General features: G+C 42.5%; 1 protein-coding gene across 4 annotated transcripts in view; it reads left to right on the plus strand.

Moving 5' to 3' along the window:
* STON2 (stonin 2) overlaps positions 1–26,704 on the plus strand; it is a 187,042-nt gene that overhangs the window by 109,943 nt on the left and 50,395 nt on the right. For 3 of the 4 annotated variants that reach the window (XM_053602425.1, XM_053602427.1, XM_053602426.1), the window contains one exon: positions 2,894–3,046. The exons of the other annotated variant lie outside the window; for it this stretch is intronic. In XM_053602425.1, the coding sequence (XP_053458400.1) occupies positions 2,894–3,046 (153 nt within the window). The remainder of the gene's footprint in view (positions 1–2,893; positions 3,047–26,704) is intronic. 4 annotated transcript variants of the gene reach the window in all.

Consider the following 26,704-nt stretch of genomic DNA (forward strand, 5'->3'; position numbering starts at 1 on the left):
GGGCAGCTGCCTGCATCCTAAAATGTTGGTGTTTCAGGCATCTGTCTGCAGCCTTGGTTCTTGGGGCTGTTCTTTGACACCCCAAAGTAAGGCAAGCATGGAACAAAGTCTGTTGAGGAAGAGAAAGCTAGGTGTATAGAGTAAGAAGGTTTACAGAGCAAGACAGGTTCACTGAATGGGCCTCTGTTGTCCAACAAAAACGGCCTTGGTTATGCCTGGGGATTCTGTTTTATACTGCCTGGGTTGGACCTGCCTCCCACGTAGTTCAGAAGTCACCTTGGAACCAGGGTCTTAACTGCTGGTTCAGACTTCCCATGAGCTTCTCTGAAAGCCCACGGTGGGGGTGGGGCACAATGCACATTTAAACTAATGGCATGATAATTAGTCTTAAGGCTGTTCTAGGTCACCTTCAAGACTATTGTACCTGTTGCTAGGCCTGTGGACTAGATAACTTGTACATTTTTTTGCAGTTGGCAGGCTAAGTTCTGATTGGTAGATTGGGGGTTACCTCCTCCCCAGGTATGAGCAGTCACTCCAGACAGGATTAAGGTGACTTGAAGCTGGGGTGGGGGGGCTGCCCTTGTCCTTTTCCTCTAGGAGAGCCAGATTTCTAGCTATCTACCTAAAAATATTGGCATATTAAGCTGCTGTAAAGAAACCTATATAGTGCATTTTCTTCACTTTTATTGTACTTACTAATAACCCACAGAGTTATATTCCACACCTTATCAGTTTTGTAAAAGCTAGAAAAATGTAAGAAAGGCGATCTGTCCTTTGGTCTATTGTAAGTGGAAGAAAGGAGAGTTGTTCAGGAGTGGTGGAAGACGTTCCTAGCAACACAGTGGGATCATACAGGCAAACCGTGGTCCAAATCCTGGATCTTCCCTCCACTAGCTGCTCAAGTGCTGGCCAAGTTACCTCACCTCTGGGTTAAAGAGAAAGAATGCCTCCCTCATAAGGGCATTTTCAAGATTAAATGAGGTAAGCACCTGGTCCATAGATGGTGTTAGTGTGAGTTTCCTTCTCCACACTGGGCCCCATCTCGTGTGGCTGAAGGGGAGTCTTAGGGAAAATATGCCCTTTTCCCCTAGGTTGGTTCACTGAAAAGATCAACTCACAGTTATAGTAGATCAGCGGTTCTCAACCTGTGGGTCGGGACCCACAGGAACTGTATTAAAAGGTTGCGGCATTAGGAAGGTTGAGAACCAGTGTAGTAGATTAATAAGAGAAAGGTTTATTTTCAAATACCGTGCACATGGGGGGAACCACAAGAATGATTTCTCCAAGTTTCAGTGATAGTGGCTTTTAAAGATGCCTTTTAGAAAGGAGGGGGTGAGAAACTGGAAAGTATAGGTGCAGCAAATGGTTGCTAAGGGGGGATGGAGCGATGGAGGAAAAACAGATTGATTTGTGAATTAAGAGACAGGTACTGAGAGACAGGTATTGTGCTTCAAATGACCTTATCACTGGTCTGTTAGCATGTGATAAGGAGTCTAGCAGCCCTTCAAGATAGAGGAAAGTCTTCATTCAAAGTTCCCTGATTATGGCTCGTTGCCTGTGGCTCAAGCGTCTAAGGCGCCAGCTACATACATCCGCGCTGGAGATTTTGAATCCAGCCCGGGCCCTTCAAACAACAATGACAGCTGCAACCAAAAAATAGCCGGGTGTTGTGGCAGGCGCCTGTGGTCCCAGCTACTTGGAAGGCTGAGAGGAGGGAATTGATTGCCCAGGAGTTGGAGGTTGATGTGAGCGGGATGCTATTGCACTCTACCCAGGCGACAGCTTGATGCTCTGTCTCAAACAAACAAACAAAACAAAGTTATAATCTTTATACCAAGGAATCATATTTTGGGGTGATATTTTCTTTGCTCCTTCATGGCATTGCTGCCATGGTTTTGTTGGTGAACACCCACACCTACCCAAGCAGACAAGTTACTGAAAGGTCACTTCAATTGTGAAAAGCTTCATTTTAGAATTAATCAAAAGCCAGGCTATTGGGTAACAAGTTCTTGCATTTACAGTGTGAAGCCATTTCTTTTTATTTATTTATTTTTTTTTCTATTTTCTTTTCTTTTTTTTTGTAGAGACAGAGTCTCATTGTACCACCCTCTGTAGAGTGCCGTGGCGTCACACGGCTCACAGCAACCTCCAGCTCTTGGGCTTACATGATTCTCTTGCCTCAGCCTCCCGAGTAGCTGGGACTACAGGCGCCCACCACAACGCCCGGCTATTTTTTTTTGTTGTTGCAGTTTGGCCGGGGCTGGGTTTGAACCCGCCACCCTCGGTATATGGGGCCGGCGCCCTACTCACTGAGCCACATGCGCCGCCCCAATGTGAAGCCATTTCTAAAATCTTGATTTACAAATACCTATTTCCAGAATGTGCCTATTGTACAATGCATGGTTCACAGACCCGGAGAGACTGTTGAGAATTCTGTTCCTCTAACATTAAGTCTGAAAGTTAGATTCTAGGAATTCACTGTTTAAATCACATCCAGCTTTGCCTGCTCCAAGCTCTTCCAGGCCCTTGTCCCAGGGTAACCCTTCACTCTCATTTCCTATGCCCAGTGTTAATGCTCTCACACCGTGGAAAGAAATTTCAGGTTAAATCAAAAAGTGTGTGTGTGCTAAAGCATCGCCTTTTCAAAGTAACCTTTGCATTAAGCCCTTGGAATCTAATTACCCAAGTGTTATTTGCCTCCCGTAAGTACCAAGAGGGTGCAGAGCTTAAGTTCAGGAAGTAATAACAAAAGGAACCAGAAGGGCGATCTCAGGCTCAGTCTCGAAAGAATCTCCTGTCTGTGCCTAGCCTCTCCCTCCTCCTGGGTGTGTCCGCCTGGGAAGGCCAGTGAGTAACCTGCACATTTTTTTTCATCTTGGCCCTTCCCACCCAGACAAGAGGACCGAGTGGCAGACAGGCAGGCAGACGGCGGTGAGTCCTGTTCAAGCATGCATCGAGCAGACCTCCACCCGTACCCACAGCCCGGACCCCGCATCACCCTCACCCCAGCCCTGGAGCTGCCAGAGCCCCGGCCAGGGTCCCACTGGTAAGGCTGCCAGCCACAGGACCCCTTCATTCATTTTATTTGCTTTGGTGTTGGTGTTTCTTTTCAATTGTGTTTAGATGGCTGAGTTTCTGAGACAATTGAAGGTGTTTCATTTGTTTGGTTAGTTCTCGGTGGTCCCAAGACAAAGGAAAGTCTTTTCCCTGCAGAGTTCATTAGAACTTGTAACCTGATAGCCTGGCCTTGAACCAAGCTTAACATACTAATTACCTCCGGTTTGTACAACTTATCCTTTTGGCCCTATAGAAAACAAAACAAAAAACTGCATTGATTACCAAATGGGTTTTGAGGAAGAAAAAGTACTTAAGGATTGTGGGCATTTTAGTACATATGTGCCTCTGACTAATTGAAATGTAGCTTAATTGTCACTATAGCTTTAAAATAGAACAAGGCGATGTTTGTCTCAAAACAGAAGCCAGGTGGAATTTAAGCAAAAGTTAAAAGATAAGTCTGATTAAATATATGTGAACGTGGAAGTATTGAATTAACAGTGGTGCCGTGGAAAGAAAAAAAAAGCCTGATGTTCAATGTGGGATTCATGTGGTACGTAAGGGAGAAAACAGATCTTTGTATAGTGAGTTGAGAATTCTTTGAGGGGAGGGTCGGAAGGCAAATGGTGGAGGCTGAGAAGCAGGTTTTGTGCATATGGCTGGTGCCAAGGCCTTCTCTCTCAATTGCTGTGGGCAGGGAGTAATTCAGAGTAATCAAGCACTGCATTGTCAACAGGCTTCTGTGTCTCAAATATTTATTCTAAACACAAGCCGTTGATTGCACCAGCATGCGAGGGAATAAAATTGCTGCCTCTGGTTCCTGGCGTACCTCTGCCTTCAATACCTGGAAAGATTTCAAGAAAAATGTAGGAAAGATAAGGCTGTGTGTAAAGTTAATTTGCTCCTACACTACTATAGTTTATATGAGACAGCCCTATCCTTTTAAGACTATGAGGAATTACAATGCGATTACATTGTAGTGTGATGATGCTGAGCTAAGGGGTTTTATGAGAGAGTAGTATAGGAAGCTCCAATAAAAATTGCCCATGACACTTGTGAATGTTTGGCCCTGGCCCAGGTGTCTCTGCAAGTGTAGCACGGGTTCCTTCTTGGCACACGTGTGCAGGCAGCTTAAGGATTCCCTGCAAGGAGCAGACTTTACTTAACATGTGTAGGTTTTTTTATTTTTTTAAGAGACAGTCTTACTTTGTCGCCCTCCGTAGAGTGCTGTGGTGTCACAGCTCATAGCAACCTCCAGCTCTTGGGCTTAGGCGATTCTCTTGCCTCAGCCTCCCAAGTATCTGGGACTATAGGTGCCCACCACAATGTCCAGCTATTTTTTGTTGCAGTTTGGCCAGGGCTGGGTTCGAACCCTCGGTATAAGGCGCCGGCGCCCTTACTCACTGAGCCACAGGTGCCACCCCATATGTAGGTTTTTAGAGCAGCAGTGAATAGCCCTTAAAAGTAGTGTTTAAGATGGCACAAATAGACTTTGTGGCACATAGGGAGAGTATGAAGTTGGCTGGCATGAGAATGGGTGTAGGAAGGGGCAGATAAAGCATGAAAACTCCCTTCGTAGAGTTCATATCTTTCTGAGTTTTGGGAAAGTACAGTATGTTTTTTGGTGAAGAAATCTCAGTAAATTCCTCATTGCTGTCACTACCAGTGTTCCTGGGATAATAATGCCAGTAGTTTGCTTTCTTATAGTTTTGGTTTCCCCTTGGCTAATTAATCAAAAGCACAGATTAGCTGCAGCCCAATCAGCCAGCTCATTACAAGTCAATCCAAGAATAACCACTTATTTTCAAGCCAAGTGAGTAAGAAGTGGGGGTGGGAAACATGATGATGATTTTTCCTGAAGATTGCAGGTTTGTGAATTTTCAGTTATGATTAAAAAGCAAATGAATGCTGGCTGGGCACATTGTGGCTCATCTCTGTAATCCTAGCACTCTGGGAGGCTGAGGCAGGTGGATTGCCTGAGCTCAGGAATTTAAGACCAGCCTGACCAAGAGCAAGACTCCATCTCTACTAAAAATAGGAAAAAATTAGCTGGGCATTGTGGCGGGCGCCTGTAGTCCCAGCTACCCAGGAATCTGAGGCAAGATGTTCACTTGAGCCTAAGAGTGAACCTAAGACACTGTAGCACTCTACCCAGGGTGACAGTTAAGACTCTTTCCAGCAACACTGATAACCATCTTAGTTTTCATAGGCATTTGCTGATAACCATCTTAGTTCTCATAGGCATTTGCACATTGGATACTATCTATGCATTACGGTATAAAAACATCACCATTCCTACCAAACTGGCTTTGCTTCCCTCCTAGCTCCAGTGCTCAGGAATGGAATACAGTTTAGAAGAGGGTCAGCACCATTTCCTTCTGTTGATGGCGACTTTGGTATGTTGAGAACCTCTTAGGGATTCTCATAAACCAAATTGAATGCAACATCTGCTTGAATTTGGCTTTTCTAAGGCAACTTCATTGTAAATTTAGCACTTTTCACTGCATGTGTTTTTCATCAGTTTGTTGCTTAGCCTTTTAAGCAGTAATCCTACCAAGCAGATTGAAAATTGGACATATAAACAGAAACCAAACTATGCATTTCCTTGCCCTTTTTCCAACTCCTGAAACGGTCTTATCCTGTCACCCAGGCTGGAGTACAGTGGTGCAGTCATAGCTCACTGTCACTTTGAACTCCTAGGCTCAAGTGATCCACTTACCTCAGCCTCCCAAGTAGCTGGGACTCCAGGCATGTGCCACCTTGTCAGCAGATTTTTAAATTGTTCATAGACACAGGTCTCACTGTGTTGCCCAGGCTGGTTTTGAACTCCTCTGCTCAAGTGATTCCCCCACTTTGTCAGCCTCCCACGGTCTGGGGTTACAGGTGTAAACCACCATGCCTGGCCAATCTTGCCTTTAAGTAGTGTATACTTTCTCCATCCCACTTGCTGAATTTCCTCCGAGGAGCTTCAGGCACTTCCTGGTCTCAACCACTCCGCTACCATCCTGTATTTTTTAGTTTCTGGAATTCTTTTCTCTTCCTTGCTGTCCCAGACCTCACAATTATGTGTTTTAAGAATTTAAATGGAGGTCACCAAAAGGTTATGGTGATTTTTCTGAAAAATAGCAGCACCTTAGTTGTAGGGATTCCAGAATACCTGCTGCTCCCTCCTAGCCTGGATACCTTCCTGTTGGAAACTGGATGGGGAAAACAGCTGTAGGTTCAGGTCAGGCCCTGTAGTTTTATGCATTTCCTTAAGTGGTTACAGTCGGACAAGGGGGAGTGAAATAGGAAGGTAGAATGAAGAGGTCTTAGTCAGCAGCTGGTGACCAAAATATAATTAGCATCAGCTTGTGATCTTCAATAAACACCAGTGTCCTTCCCCCTTGGGGTGTGTGTGCACCACCGCACTTGGCCTCCCTTTGGGAATTTTAAAGCATCCCAGCACTTTGAGGCTCAATTGGGAGAGTCACTTGAGACCAGGAATTCAAGATCAGCTTAGGCAACATAATGAGACCCCATCTCTAATCTCTAACATAGAATAAAGAAAAGAAAAGAAAAATGAGTTGGGTGTGGTGGCATATGCCTGTAGACCTCGCTACTCGCAGGAGGAGGTTACACCATGCAATTCCAACCTGGGTGACAGAGAGAGATGCTGTCGCAAAACAATAGATGAATAAATTTAAAAACCCAACGGAAAATGTAAAATAGTGCTGAGAGCAAACAGGTTGCTTTTGCTTTAGTTTAAGACTGAGGGGCGGCGCCTGTGGCTCAAAGTGGTAGGGCGCCGGCCCCATATGCCGTAGGTGGTGGGTTCAAATCCAGCCCCAGCCAAAAAAAAAAAAAAGACTGAGAGTAAGATGTGTGCGTGTGCAGGCTGGAATAGAAATGAGGAGTATCAGAGGAAGCTTTAACCTGAAGACATAAAATAATTTTTGAGATGAGGGTGAAAACCTTGGCCCGCACTCAGAAATCACATTTGGCTAGAGGTGGTATTTTCCCCCATGTTATGCTGCGTAATAGATTGATTGCAAAATGGTCTCAATCATTACCCTTTTTGAATATGACTTTGCAGCTCCTCTTATCAAGAGGTGGAGTCTGCTTCCCCAGTCCCTGATTCTGGACTTGGCCTTATAACTTTCTTTGGCTTGCAGAAGGTGCAGCAGGTAAAGGTATGTGGGTGTGTCAGTCCCGAGTCTAGCCCTTAAGAGACCTCGCACACTTCTGCCTGCTCTCTTGAAATCCAGCCCAGTCATCATGTAGACTGACACTCTTGGGCTCTTTTCCTCTGGCCCAGAGATGCTGTCACTTCAGCTGACAGTTGCCCTACACCAGATATATGAGTGAGGCAATCCAAGACCATCCAGCTGACCTCAGACATTTGAGTGCGCCCAGCAGAGATCATCAGACAAACCCATCCAGATTTATAGACCGGTGAGCAATAATAAGTGCTTATTTGTTTAAGCCACTGACTGCATCACGTAGTGGTTTGTTATGATGACAATGATGACTGATCCATATGGTTCTCTGGATATGGTCCCTCTGGGGTCTATTAATGTCCTCACAACCCTTAGTTCAACACAGCAGAAGCAATTCAACCACTGGATGCAGGAGTTCTGTTAAATGGGGAGGAGAGTCTCAGTTCTTATGATGGTCAGCATTACTTTGAGACATTTTTTTTTTTTTTTTTTTTTTGTAGAGACAGAGTCTCACTTTTTGGCCTTCGGTAGAGTGCCGTGGCCTCACACAGCTCACAGCAACCTCCAACTCCTGGGCTTAAGCGATTCTCCTGCCTCAGCCTCCCGAATAGCTGGGACTACAGGCACCTGCCACAACGCCCGGCTATTTTTTTTTTTTTGGTTGTAGTTTGGCCGGGGCCGGGCCTGAACCCGCCACCCTCGGTATATGGGGCCGGCACCTTACCGACTGAGCCACAGGCGCCACCCTACTTTGAGACATTTTTAACCACACAGATATCAGGCCTTGTTGCAGAGTATTCAATCAGATATCCACAGATGGAAATTAGGAATCTGTAATTTAAGAAGCTTTGGTATTTGATTAGGATTAAAAATTGGTAATTTAATGGTCTTGTCAATCCCTTCTGTTACTCTGGATGTAATGAAAAGGATTGCCAGAAAGACATAATGATTCCAGTTCATCTGTACATAAGCATATAACACTCAGGTGGTTCGCTGATAGGGTATACTTTCAGCTGCAAAAGCAGACTTCATAATCACCTTTGGATAAAATCACATTGCTAGGTGGAAAAAATTCACAGGTGCAGATTGATGCTGGCATTGTGTATTACCATTGTGTCTCCTGGGGTTTAGAACATGGTGTAGACCGATGAATAAATCCTGGGTATTGGGAATGTAATAGGACCCTGTTTTAAGGATTTTAACAGTCTAATGGGAAAAAATCAAAAACATGTTATTATATATTAAGAAAACCAATTTAAACTCTTAAACTACAGGTGACATTTTACTGTGGAAGGTGTATCAGTTGTTGCTACCGTGGTGCTGGATTACAGATAACCACAGTGGCATACAACAGTGTACATTTTTTAACCCCTCTGCATGCAGGTTGTAGGGGCAATCAGCTGATTCTAGGCTGGGCTCAGATGTACCCGTGCCCCTCATCCTTCCCTCAGAACCTGCAGGTAGCTCGAGGATGATGTTTTCATGGAGATGACAGACAAGAGCACCAGCCACTATATGCAAGCTCGTTTCACACTTCTGATTATGTCATTAATTTGTTAACATCCTAGTGGACAAAACAAGTCACACGACCAAGCTCAATGCCAAAGGGCAGGGAAATAAATGTATTTCACTTTTTAAGTGTGAGAAACTGCAAAGGCTTCTGGAAAGGACATGGATGTAGAGAGGGATGAAGAAATAGATCTGTTAAAGTAACAGCCTTCCCCTGTGGGACAGGGGCATGTGAAGGAGTTGCATTTTTTCTACTTTGGAAGATTCCTGAAGTCTTAGCTGAATGGTAAAGTTACCGAAAAGCAGAGAAGTGTCCATCTTTTGGAGCCAGCTTGTTCCATGTAACGTGGGAGTAAGCACTGGACTCCTTGCTACTATAGCCTATCTAGCAGAACTTTAAAGGGAAAGGAATTCCTGAGGGTATCTCATGATTCCAATGTCATCCCCATAGAATGCCTGTGTTTCCACCCTGTCCTCTAAAATGTAAAGTGTTCAGGTCACAGGGCTTGGTTGTCCACTGCCCAGTTTTAGGAGGAGTATTATTTAGGTAGAGTCATTACTTTCGATCACATGACTTCCTTTGTTCTCATCCCCTCTTTCTCAGGCAAGATGTAGTTAGGAACTAGTGTCCATCTGGTCTGAACGCTGGGACTTTTTCCCACAGCTAAGCCCAACATTGCAGTGGTTAAAAGAGACTTGGGTGACTATCCCTTCCTGATGGCCCAGCTTCCCTTGAGTTATTTCGTGAAAGCCTTGTGACCTGAGCCTCTCATTGAGACAGGAAGCCAGTGTTCTAATATATGATTGAGGTTCTCAAATATTCTCCAGGGCAGAAACCATGTTTTACAGTGTTAGTGTCATTGACCAAGAATAATAATGGAGCACTTCATTTCAGTCCATTGATGTAAAGCAGAGGTCCTCAAACTTTTTAAACAGGGGGCCAGTTCACTGTCCCTCAGACTGTTGGAGGGCCGGAGTATAGTTTAAAAAAAAAAAATGAACAAATTCCTATGCACACTGCACATATCTTATTTTGAAGTAAAAAAAAACAAAACGGGAACAAATACAATCACATGGCCTCATGTGGAGTTTGAGGACCCCTGATGTAAAAGCTTTGCTGTTGATCATTATGTGCCTTTGATTCAATTGAATTTATCCTCTTAGGAAACTGGAGTACAAAGGGTTATGTAACCCTCCTGAGAGAATAGCTATTTGCCAACTGAGATCAGCAACCCGTCTTCTTGTTTTTTTCAGGTTTTTTGGTGGGGGCCATCTGATTGATGCTGCCTTGTTTTATAAAATGCTTATCAGGATGTCATTACTAAGTTGATCCTTGTATGAAATTTTGCCTTCTTAGTCTTTGTGTTCCATGGGAAGCAAGGAAGTGGAGCCGTGACCACAGAAATACATAGGAGTGAGGACTGTTTAGAAACCTTCCCAGGGTCCTTGTGATAGTGCTTCTCTTATGTATTTCCTGAGCCTTCACCTGATATTTTTGTTGCCTGGTGACTGTCAGTGAGGGATCATAACCTCATGTTCAGCAATTGCTTTCCTGATAGAATATGCTGTTTGTGTTATGTGAAAAAATCAGTTTAATTAAACAATGTATTTACCAGTGTTCTGTAGAAGGTATTACCAGAATATGATTGAAGCAGGCATTTCTACTGGCGTTTTTGTCAAATTAATACATGCAAACAATCAACTAATTATGGCCCAGAATACACAGGGTCTCCTACAATTGGTATCCTGGCTAGGTTGTTTACTTTCTGGTGATGTCTTCGCTGAAAACTCACATGCTTTCCATTTACACTGATACTACATAAGGTATTGTTATTTGAGCAATAATTTACTTTGGTTTTTGAAGACTTGAAGATAAAAGGACTGAGCAATAATTTAATATCCTCCTCTTTTTTTGTGTGTGGTTTTTGGCCGGGGCTAGGTTTGAACCTGCCACCTCCGGCATATGGGACCAGCGCCCTACTCCTTGAGCCACAGGCGCCACCCAATATCCTCCTCTTGTTCAGTGCGAAGGGCCATGTCTGCCTTGTTTATCACTGAAAACCTAGAAGCCAGCATAACAGAATCTAATAAATACCAAATAAATGAATGAGCAAATGCTACAACTATAGCATCTAGGACTCAGGGGTCCTCAAACTCTGCGTGAGGCGGTGTGATTGTATTTGTTCCTGTTTTGTTTTTTTACTTCAAAATAAGATATGTGTAGTGTGCATAGGAATTTGTTCTTTTTTTTTTTTTTAAACTATAGTCCAGTCCTCCAGTGGTCTGAGGGACAGTGAACTGGCCCCTGTTTAAAAAGTTTGAGGACCTGTGATAGGTCCTAAGAAAAATTGTGGTGTTGGGGGACTTCCCAGGTGTTTCTGCCCCTGGAAAGGGAGCAGTGAAGGGTTAATGTTCTCTGCTGGAACAAGAGGGATTTGGATATGGATCTCAGCAGAGCTGCTTGAATCACATTCTTTCTGCTACTATAGCAACAGGTTGAGAATTCTGCCAGTATTTTCGCTGCCTAGTTTGGAAATGCCCACGTGCAAGTGATTTCATTGTCTGGGGGACAGTTGGTTTTTCTATGATGTTTCAATGAAGCAGCTCCTTTTTGGAGACAAAGAGATAAACACAAAGCAGGAACTGAGAATCATGGAAAGGCAGAGAGAGATCTTGTTCTGATTGGAAGGATATTTCCATTCTTTTATCTCCTGAAGAAGTTTGAGGTGGAGAAGGAATTAAAGTTAATGTGTAGTCAGTAGCATCTTTTTCTCTCTTCTTAATGAGCCTTCTCTTTTGAGATACAATCCCTGGCAACGTTTGGGACACTTTCTCTTACTGTTACTGCTTAACTAATAGAGTGATAGTAAAAGCTCCTGGGCTGCTGCCCACGTTCACATCTAAGTATGGAGATGAAGAATGGACCAGAATGTCGGTTTTTCCTCTGCATTACCAGTGCTTCTAACTAACTCTGTACCTTTGTTGTTTTCTGACAAGGAAAAGCTAACCAAGAGTGAAAAGTGCAGGTGTTATTTGGTATAATATTGTTGTAAAACAGTGGTTCTCAACCTTCCTAATGTTGCGAACCTTTAATACAGTCCAAAGGGGTCGCGACCCACAGGTTGAGAACCGCTGCTGTAAAGAGACAAGAAGAAAATGGAGAGGCTGATGAGAAAAGGTGCCTAAAGCAGTGTTAAGTTCCCAGGGCTGCTGCTGGTCATCCCAGTGAGGGGCAGGGAAGGCTCAGGTGTGGTGACAATCAGAGCTCAGGGCTGAGTGTAGTTCTTGCTGGGGTAATAATGGGTGAAGTCAATGGGCCTTACCTCTCACTGGGACTGATCACTTTCCCACACTGCCAAGTACCTAGATCACTTGCAGGTCTTATTTTCACTTTGCAACCAGACAAGGAAATCTGCCTAGTTCACTTTTTGTTCCTGACTTACAAATATCCCTTTTGGTTAAAATTACCTGAACATGTTAAGGCTTTCTTTACAAGCAGCACTGAGTTCAATTTGTAAAACCTTTTATCTCCATGTTGCTATGAACCATTTGAATATGGGATGAGCCCTTCACCACTTTTTTTTTTTTTTTTTTAGACAAAGTCTTACTCTATCACCCTGGGTGGAGTACTATAGCATCATAGCTCATAACAACCTCAAACTCCTGGTCCAAGTGATCCTCCTGCCTAAACCTTCTAAGTAGCTGGGACTATGGGTGGCTGCCACAACACCCCGCTGGTTTTTCTATTTTTGGTAAAGATAGTTCTTGCTCTTGCTCAGGCTGGTCTTGAACTCTTAAACCGAAGCATACAACCTGCCTTGGTCTCTCAGAGTGCTAGGACTACAGGCATGAGCCACTGTGCTTGACTCCTCTTCATCTTTTTTAAGTTCCAGAGCCCCCATCATCACTGCCCCATCATATTCCTGTGGCCCCTGAAACTGCCATCCTTGTGGCAGTGTCCTCCAAAAGGAGCTTAACAGGGAGCCAGAAGCTTGGGCATCTTACCCAAAGTGGCCCAGGACCGCTTATATGGTTATTTTGATTCCATTCTATGTAAAAGGAAAGATTTGATGAGATTTCCAGGATTTCTCTTACATCTCTTCCCGCAGATGAAACAACGGGTGTTCCATTCCCCAACCCCCGCCCCAGTTGAATAGGCTTTGCTCCTTTGAAATCTTATGATTTGGGAGACACTGGGAGGCTCTGCTGCTGGAGACACCAAGTCTCACTTCACTTCTGCTCGCATCACATCCCTTCCTTGTTGCTCCCTTATGGAAGCCTTCTTGGACCCTCAAGCTACATCAGGATTCCCAGCATACGTTCCCTGGTAAATGTGTTCTTTTCTTTTATCAGACTTAACCACAGTTCATAATGATCTGAGTCTTTTGGTTAAAACAAAATTTCTTTCTTATAGTGAAACTGGAGACTGAGGCAGGCCCCCAGTTGGGCTTGACCACTGTTGTATCTGCATATAGGAGCTACTCAGTAAGCTTTCACTGAATGAAGATGTGCAAGCTTTATGGAGACTCCAAGAATAATTATATTATAGCCTTTGCCCTTACAGGTCTTAGGATTTACTTTCTTTGTTTTTCTTTTCTTACTTTACCATTTACCACTCAAACCCAAAATATGCTACAGGAAATTAAAACAAAACAAAAAATGATCAGACATGGATCTTATCATTAAGCTTTGATTTTCCTTGATTGGACTGATAAGTCTTTTGCGACAGGATCCATGAAATGAAGCCAGGCTCTGGAAAGAGATTATAGAAGATAGTATATGTGCAGAATGGAAGTGGTAGACAAAAGGAGAAAGAAGTGGAAGGGAAGAAGAGAAGGACGTTGACCAGAACAGTGGGACAAAATGGGCTATGCCTTTTCATTAATTTGCCTGTAAGAGTCCTTACTTTTTGACTGCCAGGCTCTGTAAGCAAAGACATGTTTCTTTTTTTTTTTTTTTTTTTGAGACAGAGTCTCACTATGTTGCCCTCGGTAGAGTGCTTTGGCGTCACAGCTCACAGCAAGTTCCAACTCTTGGACATAAGCAATTCTCTTGCCTCAGCCTCCCAAGTAGCTGGGACTATAGGCACCTGGCTATTTTTTTTTGTTGTTGCAGTTGTCATTGTTTAGCTGTCAAGGGCCAGGTTCAAATCCACCAGTATATGCGGCTGGCACCGTAACCACTATGCTATGGGTGCCAAGCCAAGGACATGGGGTTTTTTTTTGAGACAGAGTCTCACTATGTTGCCCTCGGTAGAGTGCCTTGATGTCACAGCTCCCAGCAACCTCAAGCTCTTGGGCTTAGGCAGTTCTCATGCCTCAACCTCCTAAGTAGGTGGGAGTACAGGCGCCTGTCACAATGCCTGGCTATTTTTTGGTTAGAGTTGCCATTGTTGTTTGGTGGGCCCAGGCTGGATTTGAACCCGCCAGCTCTGTTGTATGTGGCTAGTGCCCTAGCTGCTGAGCTACAGGCACCAAGCCCCAAGGACATGTTTACTACCAAAAGATAATTATATACAAACAGTTGACTGCAGAAATTATTTTGCTTTAAAATACAGAAAATTACCAATTTTCTCAAGGATTTGGCAGGTTCCTGCAAATCAGTATAGTTATGGTCAATACAGGCGAATGTGTCATAACCCGGAACTAGCCATTAACCTGTTGCATTGAAACAGAGCGAATTCAATTTTTTTCTTTTTCTTTTCTTTTTTTTCCCAAGACAATCTCACCCTATTGCCTGGGCTAAAGTGCCATGGCCTCAGCCTACCTCATAGCAACCTCAAACTACTGGGTTTAAGCAATCCTACTGGCTCAGCACTGTGAATAGTTGGTACTACAGGTGCCTGCCACAACACCTGGCTAATTTTTTCAATTTTTATTAGAGAAGGGATCTCGCTCTTGCTTAGGCTGGTCTCGAACTTCTGAGCTCAAGTGATCTTCCTTCCTTGGCCTCCCAGAGTGCTAAAATTACAGGCCTGAGCCACCAAGCCCAGCTGGCAAATTTAATTTTAAGCAGCAAATCTAAATCCATATGCTGGAGGGAAGAGTAAGAATTCCTTAAGTTGGAGGTACGATAGATGTTTATCAGCTAGAGAGTTCAGGGGATGTTGGTTAAATTACAAGGTACAACTCCTTTTGTTTTCCCTGAGTTTGCAATTTATAGAGGAAGTGGCTTAAGGGAATTATACTAAGTGAATTAAGTTTCAGAAGAAAGCATAAAATTTCTAGCTTCAAGAAGTCAAAACAACCTTTATCTTAATAACAGGTATAGATAAGAAAGTATGGGCAGGTAAGACAGGTAAAGTTTCTCTTCTACCTCTTCCCCCTGAGAGTCAGCTTTAATGGCAAAAAGAGAGACTTTCTCTGCCTAGTTATTGCTGGTTCCCTTTCTTAACACCCCCAGCCATGGGGTTCAGGGTGGGATGTGGACTGTAGCCTGCCTTTGTGCTGGTCCAATTGGGAGCTTAAACCCTAGCCTAACTGCATCCCTCCCAAAGTCATTTCAGGAAGAGAAGAATGACTTAAAACAGTCACATAATCTCTCTTCTTTGTAGGGAGGAAGGAATTTTAGCCAAGAATGTGCCTCAAGGTGTGCCTGTGACCTTTATACCTGCAATACACAAATGCTACGCACACACACAGAGTGTTCATTATCTTTATTCACTACTAAGGCTAACACACCATACTAACAGGATGGTATGTTATGTTTGGCCAAAGACCAGGAAATAATTGTACTGACAAGTAGCCAGACCATAAGGCTCATATGTCTCCTGGGTCTACAGTAATTGGCTACTCCTTTGTTCACAAAAATACACAAACGGAGGTGATACTTGGGACTATGGTACTTTTTTATCTGAAGTCCAGTGACTGGTTCCAAAGTGTTCCGCTGTGAGCACTTTCTTGGTTTCCTAGGGATTTGCCTCTTTGTATTCCTGTTGGAAATAAATACCATTTTAACAAAATTCTTTGCAAAACAAATCTCTTCACTGGCAAAGCCTCTCTTAAATCTCAACTCTGCCACTTCCTAAGTATACAGCTAGCAGGTGTGTTATTAAATCATTCTGTGCCTCTTTTTCATCATCTTTATATGGAGTTAATATAAATACATGGATTATCTTAAGAAATCTCTTTTGCATAGTACCTGTCATAGTATGAATTTAAAAATTGTTACGGTTTCTAATAGATAAACTCTTAGAGATAATAATTTTCTCCTTTCACCTCACAGATTCTCTTGGGTCATGGGGAGAGGTGAATAGAGCAAAGATGGTTGGGCAGGAATGGGGGTGATAGAGACCTGTGCCCCATATTCTACCCTCCCTCCTATTCCCTTGCTCTTTCCAGTATACCATACTGCTTCTTAACCTATTAGTGGCTGCATATAACACTAGATGCAAAACAAAAAAGAATATAAATTCAGCTCTATTGTCCAGGAAGTGGGGCTTAAGTTCCAGGCTTACTTTCCCCACTTCTCCCAATCCATTACTTGTCCATCAGCCCAAATCCTAATTCAGACCTACCACTTGAACTAATGCCTAATGGAACAAGCACTCAAGGGACTTCAGTGGTATTGGGTGACTTGAACATCGAAGACAGAGAGGTAGTCACAGGACCATTTGGCATTTAGAGGAAAACACTTTGAGAGTCAAAGAGCAGGTCAGGTATCTAACTTTCTGAGCCGTGCAGTCTCTCAAGATTTTCAGGCTTGAGAGGAAAGGATGTGAATCACTGGATCTTGGAGAGGAAACAGGAGGTTTCCTGTCCACTTCTGCTGTGAAAAAGCTGTTGGTACTATGCAACTCAGTAGCAGGGCCAGGACCCCAAGCTTCTGTCACCCTGCTTTCCTGGCCCATGGGTGTAGTTGCTCATGCCTGTAATCCTAGCACTCTGGGAGGCCAAGATGGTCAGATTGCTTGAGCTCAGGATTTGTAGACCAGCCTGAGCAAGAGCGAGACTCTGCCTCTATTAAAAATAGAAAAATTAGGCTCAGCACCTGTAGCTCAGCAGCTAGGGCGCCAGCTGCATACACTGGAGCTGGCGGGTTCAAATCCAGCGCCTGCCTGCCAGATAACAACTACAACCAAAAAATAGCCAGGCATTGTGGCGGGCGCCTGTAATCCCAGCTACTTGGGAGGCTGAAGCAAGAGAATTGCTTAATCCCAGGAGTTGGAGGTTGCTGTGAGCTGTGACACCATGGCACTCTACCCAGGGTGACAACTTGAGACTCTTGTCTCAAAAAAAAAAAAAAAATTAGAAAAATTAGCCAGGCATTTTGGAGATTGCCTGTAGTCCCAGCTACTCAAGAAGCTGAGGCATGAGAATGGCTTGAGCCTAAGAATTTGAGGTTGCTGTGAGCTGTGGTGATGCCATGGCACTCGACTCCAGGATGGCAAAGTGAGACTTTGTCTCAAAAAAAATGGGGGGGGAGGGGTAATTAAGTATTAAACAAGATAATGTATATAAAGCACATAGTCTTAAAGCATGAGTACAGTAAGTACTCAGTAAATGTTAGCCAAAGGCAGCTCGTGAATAGCACCTGGATGCTCAGCCATTTGGTGGGCAGCTAGAGTTCTCCATCCTACACAACTTCAGGGTAACCACCTGTTCCTCACGCTGCCCACCGTTCACATGTTGACTACATTGAATGGTAGGGAAGTGCCACTTACACTGACGTGTGTCTCCAGCTCTAGTTAGTCTCAACTGTTCATTGGTTGAATTAAATGACACTTTTTGAGTATTCACAGATAAACTATTCTATTGATATTGGCACATGCAGGTGACATGCAGGCAAGTGTCCTGGTAATGACTGCCAGATGGTACTATACATATATATTTTTTATCTTTAACATGAATTCATATTTTATCATTTCTCCCATTTGTGTTTCTCATCAAAAGCAGTGTCATTCTTAATTCTGGTCATAGTGGGGGGCTTATGTTGTTGTCTTTTACAATAAAGAAGTAAGAAAAGAGTGGATATGAATGATACAGTTTTAAAGACAGGATAAATTCAGGACCATCTAATCCAGCCCCTTAGCATTAAAGTGTAGAAATTGAGGCCTGAAGGTGTTAGATGAATTCTTTGACTGGTAGAAGAGCAGATCTCCAGTCCTAATACAGGGTCCTGCTTACATGGTCTCTTGGCCTGTTGCTCTTCCTCCCTGACCATGGACATAAAGCAATTTGAGAGCTGTTGTTTTGAAATGTGAGGATGATCATTTGTGTGGAGGATTCCCAAATAAGATAACACCACCTTTGGCCCAGTCTCTTCCTGTCTTTGGCCCATCATCCCTGATTTCGCTAAGGGAAATATGTCTGTTATCCAAAAGGGCAGTGATGACAGAATAAGCAGTTTGTTTTTTCCCTAAGTCCCCCTGAAACTGTTCCCTTAGACACACAATCATGATCAAAACAGAGTAAAATTCCTGAGTTCCAGTCATAGTCCAGGGTATTGACTGGAAGGAATATTTCAGTGGAGCCTCATGTTCTAGCTCTTCAACTCCAAGGAAGAGTCACATCTGCAGAACGCAGGGCCTGAGTGTTTGTGAATAGATTTTCTCAAGGATAATTAAATAGTTTTTAATTTTCTTAACTAAACCTTTAAGGTACAGTAGAACTTCTGTAAGTTGACCACCCAAGGGACTGTAACAAACTGGTCAACATATGGAGGTGATCAACATAAGGAACTCAATTGAGTACATGAGGTGCATGTCCAGACTGTGAAAATTAGGGCAGCTTAAGAGGTGGTCAGTGTAGGAAAGTGGTCAACTATTGAGGTTCTACTGTATATAGATAAATGAGAAGGTAGAGAGAATGTGGAGAAAATACATATTCAAGACATAATAGCAATTGTTCAAACCAAGATTTAGGAAATTCTAGAATTACACAGAACCAAACTAAACTAGATGTTCTTTTCTTTCTTTTTTTTTTTTTCCGAGACAGACTCACTATGTCACCCTGGGTTGAGTGACCTGGTGTCACACCTCATAGCAACCTCAACCTCTTGGGCTTCAATGATTCTCTTACCGCAGCCTCTACAGGTGCCCAGCACAATGCCTGGCTATTTTTTGTTGTAGTTGTCATTGTTCTTTAGCTGGCCTGGGCTGGATTTGAACCCGCCAGCCCCAGTGAATGTAGCCAGCGCCCTAACCACTGAGCTATGGTGCCGAGCCTAGATTTTTTTCTTTCTTTCTTTCTTTCTTTCTTTTTTTTTTTTTAGAGACAGTCTCACTTTGTCACCCTTAGTAGAGTGCCGGGGCATCACAGCTCACAGCAACCTCCAGCTCTTGGGCTTAGGTGATTCTTTTGCCTCAGCCTCCAGAGTAGCTGAGACTAAAGGCACCCACCACAATGCCCAGCTATTTTTTTGTTGCAGTTTGGCTGGGGCCGAGTTTGAACCCACCACCCTTGGTGTATGGGGCAGTGCCCTACTCACCGAGACACAGGCACTGCCCTAGATTTTTTTTCTTAATCTGTATATTACTATCTTCTTAATAGTTCCAGTAGAGCCAATATTTGGCATCTCCTTCTTTGTTTAAAGCCAACAACAACAACAATAATAAACTGTTACTTTTCAAGCAATTGCTGAGTACCGGACAGCACAATAAATGCTTTCCATGAGATCTGATTTGATTTGCATAGTACTGTGAGGTACGTATGATTTCCTTTCATTTTATTGATAGGTACTCCAGGGTCAAGGTAATCAGATTTTTTTTTTTTAACAGACTTAATTCACCTTATTTTTCTTGTATTAAAATTCTATGTTGTAGCCACAGCTGGAACCTGGGTCCTCTGCCCGGAGACTTTGGTGTGGGTCTTCCCAAGATGGTCAGTGAATTCCTGGTAGGAGACTTGGTGAACACTGCCTCTTTCCAGAGGTCAGGAGTGAGGTAGCTGGAGGTCTTGGAAATGACATCAAAAGTGGCCTTGGCGAAGTTGCCCAGGGTGGCAGTGCAGCCCCTGGCTGCGGTGGAGCAGTCACCAATGCCAGCCATCAGTAGCAGCTTCTTAGGCATGGGCGCTGACACGAGGACAGTTCCTCTAGGAGCAGGGATGAGACATACAAGCACAGACCCACGGCAGCTTGTCACCTTGCAAGGAACAGTATGGGGCTTGCCAATCTTCTTCCACTAGTAAGCTCTCTGCATGGGGACAATGGAGAGCTAGGGCAGGGCGATGGCCCCTTGGGTGGCAATGCTACCTCCTTGGAGCTCCTAACACCCAGACCAGTATGGCCATTGCAGCCCCTGACAAGGGCAACAGACACCTTGAACCTGGTCTGCTGGCCAGCTTGGGTTTGCTTTTGCACCAGCATAACCTTCAAAACCTCATCCTTCGCAGCCCCAGAGGAACTACACAGGGTCACTCCCTACAAAGATCCAGCAACAATAGAGTGATCCCGCTGGGGTCTAATCTTGGAAAGACACCTCCCCAACTCTGAGGATGGCCAGAGGCAATGGTGAAAAACAATCATGAGGCGAAATCAACAGAAAAACTCTGGCAATATGAATAATCAGAGTAAATCAATTCCTCCAAGGATCAGTGGGGGAGACACAGCACAAGATCCCATGCACAAACAAATAGCTGAGATGTCAGAAGTCGAATTCAGAATCTGGATAGCAAATAAGATCGAATTAGAATTCCAAGCAGTAACCCAAAAGATATCTCAAGAATTCAACGAATTCAAAGACCAAATGACCAAAGATTTTGACACATTGAGACAAGAAGTTTCATTCCTCAAAGATCTGAAAAACACAGTAGAATCCCTCAGTAACACAATGGAGCAAGCAGAAGAAAGGATTTCCCACATTGAAGACAAAGCTTTCGAATGCTCCCAAACTCTCAAAGAGGAAGAGAAATGGAGGGCAAAAACAGATCACTCTCTCAGAGAGATCTGGGATAATTTGAAGAAAACCAATATTCGTCTTACAGAGATCCCTGAAAGTGACGAAGTGGCTTCACAAGGCACAGAGTCTCTTCTCCATGAGATTGTGAAGGAGAACTTTCCAGACATGCCAAGAGATTCTGAAATTCAGATAGCAGACAGTTTCAGAACTCCATCATGACTCAACCCAAATAAGACATCCCCCAGACACATCATAATCAATTTTAATATGAAGAAGAAAATTCTGAAAGGAGCCAGACGAAAGAAAACCATCACCTACGAGGGCAAGAATATTAGAATAACTATAGATCTCTCTGCTGAAACCTTTCAAGCTAGAAGAGGATGGTCATCGACTTTTAATCTCCTAAAACAAAATAACTTTCGACCTAGGATCCTGTACCCAGCTAAATTGACTTTCATTTATGATGGAGAAATTAAATACTTCAATGACATTCACATGTTGAAGAAATTTGCCATAACTAAACCAGCACTCCAGGATATTCTCAGACCTATCCTCCATAAAGACCAGCATAATCCTCCACCACAAAAGTAAACGCACCCAGAAAATTTTGATCAAATTCCAACTTCCACAGTCGCAAAAGGATTAAAAATGTCCACCGGACTTTCGAAAGGCTTATCAATATTCTCAATTAATGTGAATGGTTTAAATTGTCCTCTAAAGAGGCAGAGGTTGGCTGACTGGATACAAAAACTCAAGCCAGATATCTGCTGCATACAAGAATTGCATCTTACATTAAAAGACAAATATAGATTCAAGATGAAGGGATGTTCATCTATACTCCAGGCAAATGGAAAGCAGAAAAAAGCAGGCGTTGCAATCCTATTCACAGATGCAATAGGCTTTAAACCAACTGAAATAAGGAAGGATAAGGATGGACAATTCATATTTGTTAACGATAATAATATGATGAGATCTCAATTATTAATACTTATGCACCCAACCAGAATGCACCTCAATTTATAAGAGAAACTCTAGCAGACATGAGTAACTTGATTTCTTCAAGTTCCCTAGTAGTTGGAGATTTTGACACCCCTTCAGCAGTGCTGGATAGATCCTCCAAAAAGAAGTTAAGCAAAGAAATTTTAGATTTAAACTTAACCATTCAACATCTGGACTTAACAGACATCTACAGAACATCCCATCCCAGCAAAACTGAATACACATTCTTCTCATCAGCCCACGGAACATACTCCAAAATCAACCACATCCTAGGCCACAAATCTAACCTCAGCAAATTTAAAAAAATAGAAATTATTCCTTGCATCTTCTCAGACCATCATGGAATAAAAGTTGAACTCAATAACAACAGGAACCTGCATACCCATACAAAAACATGGAAGCTAAACAACCTTATGCTGAAGGATAGATGGGTTATAGACGAGATTACGAAGGAAAACATCAAATTTTTGGAAGAAAACAACAATCAAGACACAAATTACCAGAACTTCTGGGATACTGCAATGGCAATCCTAAGAGGGAAATTTATGGCACTGCAAGCCTTCTTCAAGAAAACAGAAAGAGAGGAAGTTAATAACTTAATGGGACATTTCAAGCAACTGGAGAAGCAACCCCAAACCCAGCAGAAGACAAGAAATAACCAAAATCAGAGCAGAATTAAATGAAATTGAAAACAAAAGAATTATACAACAGATCAATAAATCCAAAAGTTGATTTTTTGAAAAGATGAATAAAATAGATGAACCTTTGGCCAACCTAACCAGGAAAAAAGAGTAAAATCTCTAATTTCATCAGTCAGAAATGGTAACAATGAAATAACAACAGACCCCTCAGAAATTCAAAAAATCCTTAATGAATACTACAAGAAACTCTACTCTCAGAAATATGTAAATCTGAAAGAAATCGACCAATACCTGGAAGTATGCCTCCCAAGACTTAGCCAGAATGAAGTGGAAATGTTGAACAGGCCTATATCAAGTTCTGAAGTAGCATCAACTATACAAAATCTCCCTAAAAAGGAAAGCCCAGGACCAGATGGCTTTACATCAGAATTCTACCAAACCTTTAAAGAAGAACTAGTACCTATATTACTAAACCTCTTTCAAAATATAGAAAAAGAAGGAATATTACCCAACACATTCTACAAAGCAAACATCACCTTGATCCCCAAACCAGGGAAAGACCCAACAAGAAAAGAAAGTTATAGACCAATATCACTAATGAATATTGATGCTAAAATACTCAATAAGATCCTAACAAACAGAATCCAACAACACATCAAAAAACTTATACACCACAACCAAGTGGGATTTATCCCAGGGTCTCAAGGCTGGTTCAATATACGTAAATCTATAAATGTAATTCAGCACATAAACTAAAAAATAAGGACCATATGATTCTTTCAATTGATGCAGAAAAAGCTTTTGATAATATCCAGCATCCCTTCATGATCAGAACATTTAATAAAATTGGTGTATAAGGGACATTTCTTAAACTAATAGAGACCATCTACAACAAACCCACAGCCAGTATTGTATTGAATGGAGTTAAATTGAAATCATTTCCACTTAGATCAGGAACCAGGCAAGGTTGCCCATTGTCTCCATTGCTCTTTAACATTGTAATGGAAGTTTTAGCCATTGCAATTAGGGAAGAAAAGGCAATCAAGGGTATCTACATAGGGTCAGAAGAGATCAAACTTTCACTCTTCGCAGATGATATGATCGTATATCTGGAAAACACTAGGGACAATACTACAAAACTTTTAGAAGTGATCATGGAATACAGCAGTGTCTCAGTCTACAAAATCAACACCCATAAATCTGTAGCCTTTATATATACCAACAATAACCAAGCCGAAAAAACAGTCAAGGACTCTATTCCTTTCACAGTAGCGCCAAAAAATACAAAATATTTGTGAGTATACCTAACAAAGGATGTGAAAGATCTCTACAAAGAGAACTATGAAACTTTAAGAACAGAAATAGCCAAAGATGTTAACAAATGGAAAAACATACCATGCTCATGGCTGGGAAGAATCAACACTGTTAAAATGTCTATACTACCCAAAGCAATATATAATTTTAATGCAATTCCTATTAAAGCTCCATTGTCCTATTTTAAAGATCTTGAAAAAATAATACTTCGTTTTGTATGGAATCAGAAAAAACCTCAAATAGCCAAAACATTACTCAGAAATAAAAACACAGCAGGAGGAATCACGCTATCAGACCTGAGACTGTACTATAAATCGATAGTGATCAAAACAGCATGGTACGGGCAGAAAAACAGAGAAGCAGATGTCTGGAGCAGAATAGAGAACCAAGAGATGAACCCAGCTACTTACCATTATTTGATCTTTGACAAGCCGATTAAAAACATTCAGTAGGGAAAAGATTCCCTATTTAACAAATGGTGCTGGGTGAACTGGCTGGCAACCTGTAGAAGATTGAAACTGGACCCACATTTTTCACCATTAACTAAGATAGACTCTCACTGGATAAAAGATTTAAACTTAAGACATGAAACTGTAAAAATACTTGAAGAAAGTTCAGGGAAAACTCTTGAAGGAATCAGCCTGGGTGAATATTTTATGAGGAGGACTCCCCAGGCAATTGAAGCAGTATCAAAAATACATTACTGGGACCTGATCAAATTAAAAAGCTTCTGCACAGCCAAGATCCTAGTAAGTAAAGCAAGCAGACAGCTCTCAGAATGGGAGAAAATATTTGTAGGTTATACCTCTGATAACAGTCTAATAACCAGAATCCACAGAGAACTCAAACGTATCAGCAAGAAATGAACATGTGATCCCATCTCAGGGTAGGCAAGGGAATTGAAGAGAAATTTGTCTAAAGAAGACAGACACACGATCTACAAACACATGAACAAAAGCTCATCATCCTTAATCATCAGAGAAATGCAAATCAAAACTACTTTGAGATATCACCTAACTCCAGTAAGAGTAGCCTACATAAGAAAATTCCCAAACCAGAGATGTTGGTGTGGATGTGGAGAAAAGGGCACACTTCTACACTGCTGGTGGGAATGCACACTAATACATTCCTTCTGGAAGGATGTTTGGAGAATACTTAGAGACCTAAAAATAGACCTGCCATTCGATCCTATAATTCCTTTATTAGGTTTATACCCAGAAGACCAAAAATCACAATATAACAAAGACATCTGGACCAGAATGTTTATTGCAGCCCAATTCATAATTGTGAAGTCATGGAAGAAGCCCAAGTGCCCATTGACCCACGAATGGACTAGCAAATTGTGGTACATGTATGTCATGGAATATTATGCAGCCTTAAAGAAAGATGGAGACTTTACTTTGTTTACATGGATGGAGCTGGAACATATTCTTCCTAGCAAAGTATCTCAGGAATGGAAGAAAAAGTATCCAATGTACTGAGCCCTCTATGAAGCTAAATTAGAGCTTTCACATGAAGTCTATAACCTAACTATAGCAGAAGACTATGAGGAAAGGGCCAAGGAAAGGGAAGGGAAGGGAGAGGTTAGGGTGGATAGAGGGCAATGGGTGGGGCCACACGTACGGTGCATCTTAGAATTGGTACAGACTAAACTTACTAAAGGCAGAATACAAATGTCTACATACAATAACTAAGAAAATGCCATGAAGACTATATTGAACTGTTTGATGAGAATATTTCAGATTGTATATGAAACCAGCACATTGTACCTCTTGATTGTGCACTAATGTACACAGCTGTGATTTAATAATTAAAAAACAAAAACAAAAACACCTCATCCTTGAGAGATGCCCCCAGAAAATAGTCAATGACCTCAGATGCCTTGATGGGCAGGTGGAAGGGATGGATTTCCTCCAAGGATTTGAGCTTCACATCGTTGATCCGGCGGCCCAGCTTGGCGACAGGCATCCTCTCCTTGTCCTCATTCTTGCCTTTGGGAGCTCTGCAGCCCCGGCCCCACATGCCACTGCTGAAGCCTCCAGGGAAACTGCCACTACCTCCCATTCCACGGCTCCCGGGCCCTCTAGGGAGGGACCTACACCAGTGTCCTGCTGCACCAGTGTCCCCCACCATTGGCTGTTTTGTTGGAGAAGAAAGATAATCAGATTTTTTTTTTTTTAATTTTTGGCACCCTATTTGTGTTCTCACAGGCAAACACGAGAGAAAGGCTTTGAAGCTCGTTGCTGAACCAAGGTAAAGCAAGCCTATCAGAAGACCAGCCAGTTCTCTCTGGCTAGCCCTGTCCCATATGCCCACCTTTCTGATTTTGAAGCCGCAGCCTGTTTGAGTACCTTCTGTCCTAATCATCCCTGACCTTTCAGTACAAACATGGTCTGTGGGTAAAACCGCATCCTCTGGGTGAATCTAGTTGTTCCTTGAGAATTTCTGTTTTTTCCATCAACTCTTTCATCTTACTTGCACCAAAAGCAAGGAAAGTTCAAGAGAGGTAAACAAAACTTTTCCTTGCCCCCCTCACTGCCCACAAGTTACTAGGGATAGACTCAGAGTTGTAGCACAAGTGTCTAGGCCTTGCAAGGGGCTCACCGGTGATTAAATGCTCTTCCTTGAGCACATGGGCTCTGATTAGGTTTTATCTGCTCAAAGCCATTTTAAAAATAATTTCTGAGTCTGAGCTGGATTGCCTAAATCCACAGACTGTAAATCTTGACAGTGACTACTGATAGCTCTTAAAGCTTGTGAATTTCCACTTGGGAATTCCTTTCTGAACCAGTTTATAGACAAAGGCCATTCTCCTTTAGCTTATCTCCTGATAAAAGCTAAAGATATATTAGCTTCAGATACATTGTCTCATTTATCAACCATACTATTGGATATGGTTGATCCTTGAACAATTCAAAAGTTGGGAGAACCAATCCCTGAGCAGTCAAAAATCAGCATAAAACTTTCACTTCTCCCCAAATTTAACTACTGTGCCTGGAAGCCTTACTGATAATGTATAATCAGGTAACACATTTTGTACGTTATGTGTATAACGTACTATATTCTTGTAACAAAAGTAAGCTAGAGGAAAGAAAATGTTATTTAGAAAATCGTAAGGAAGAGAAAGTATATTTATTATTAAGTGAAAG

Source organism: Nycticebus coucang, chromosome 9 (genome assembly GCF_027406575.1).
Source record: "Nycticebus coucang isolate mNycCou1 chromosome 9, mNycCou1.pri, whole genome shotgun sequence".
Lineage (NCBI taxonomy): Eukaryota > Metazoa > Chordata > Mammalia > Primates > Lorisidae > Nycticebus > Nycticebus coucang.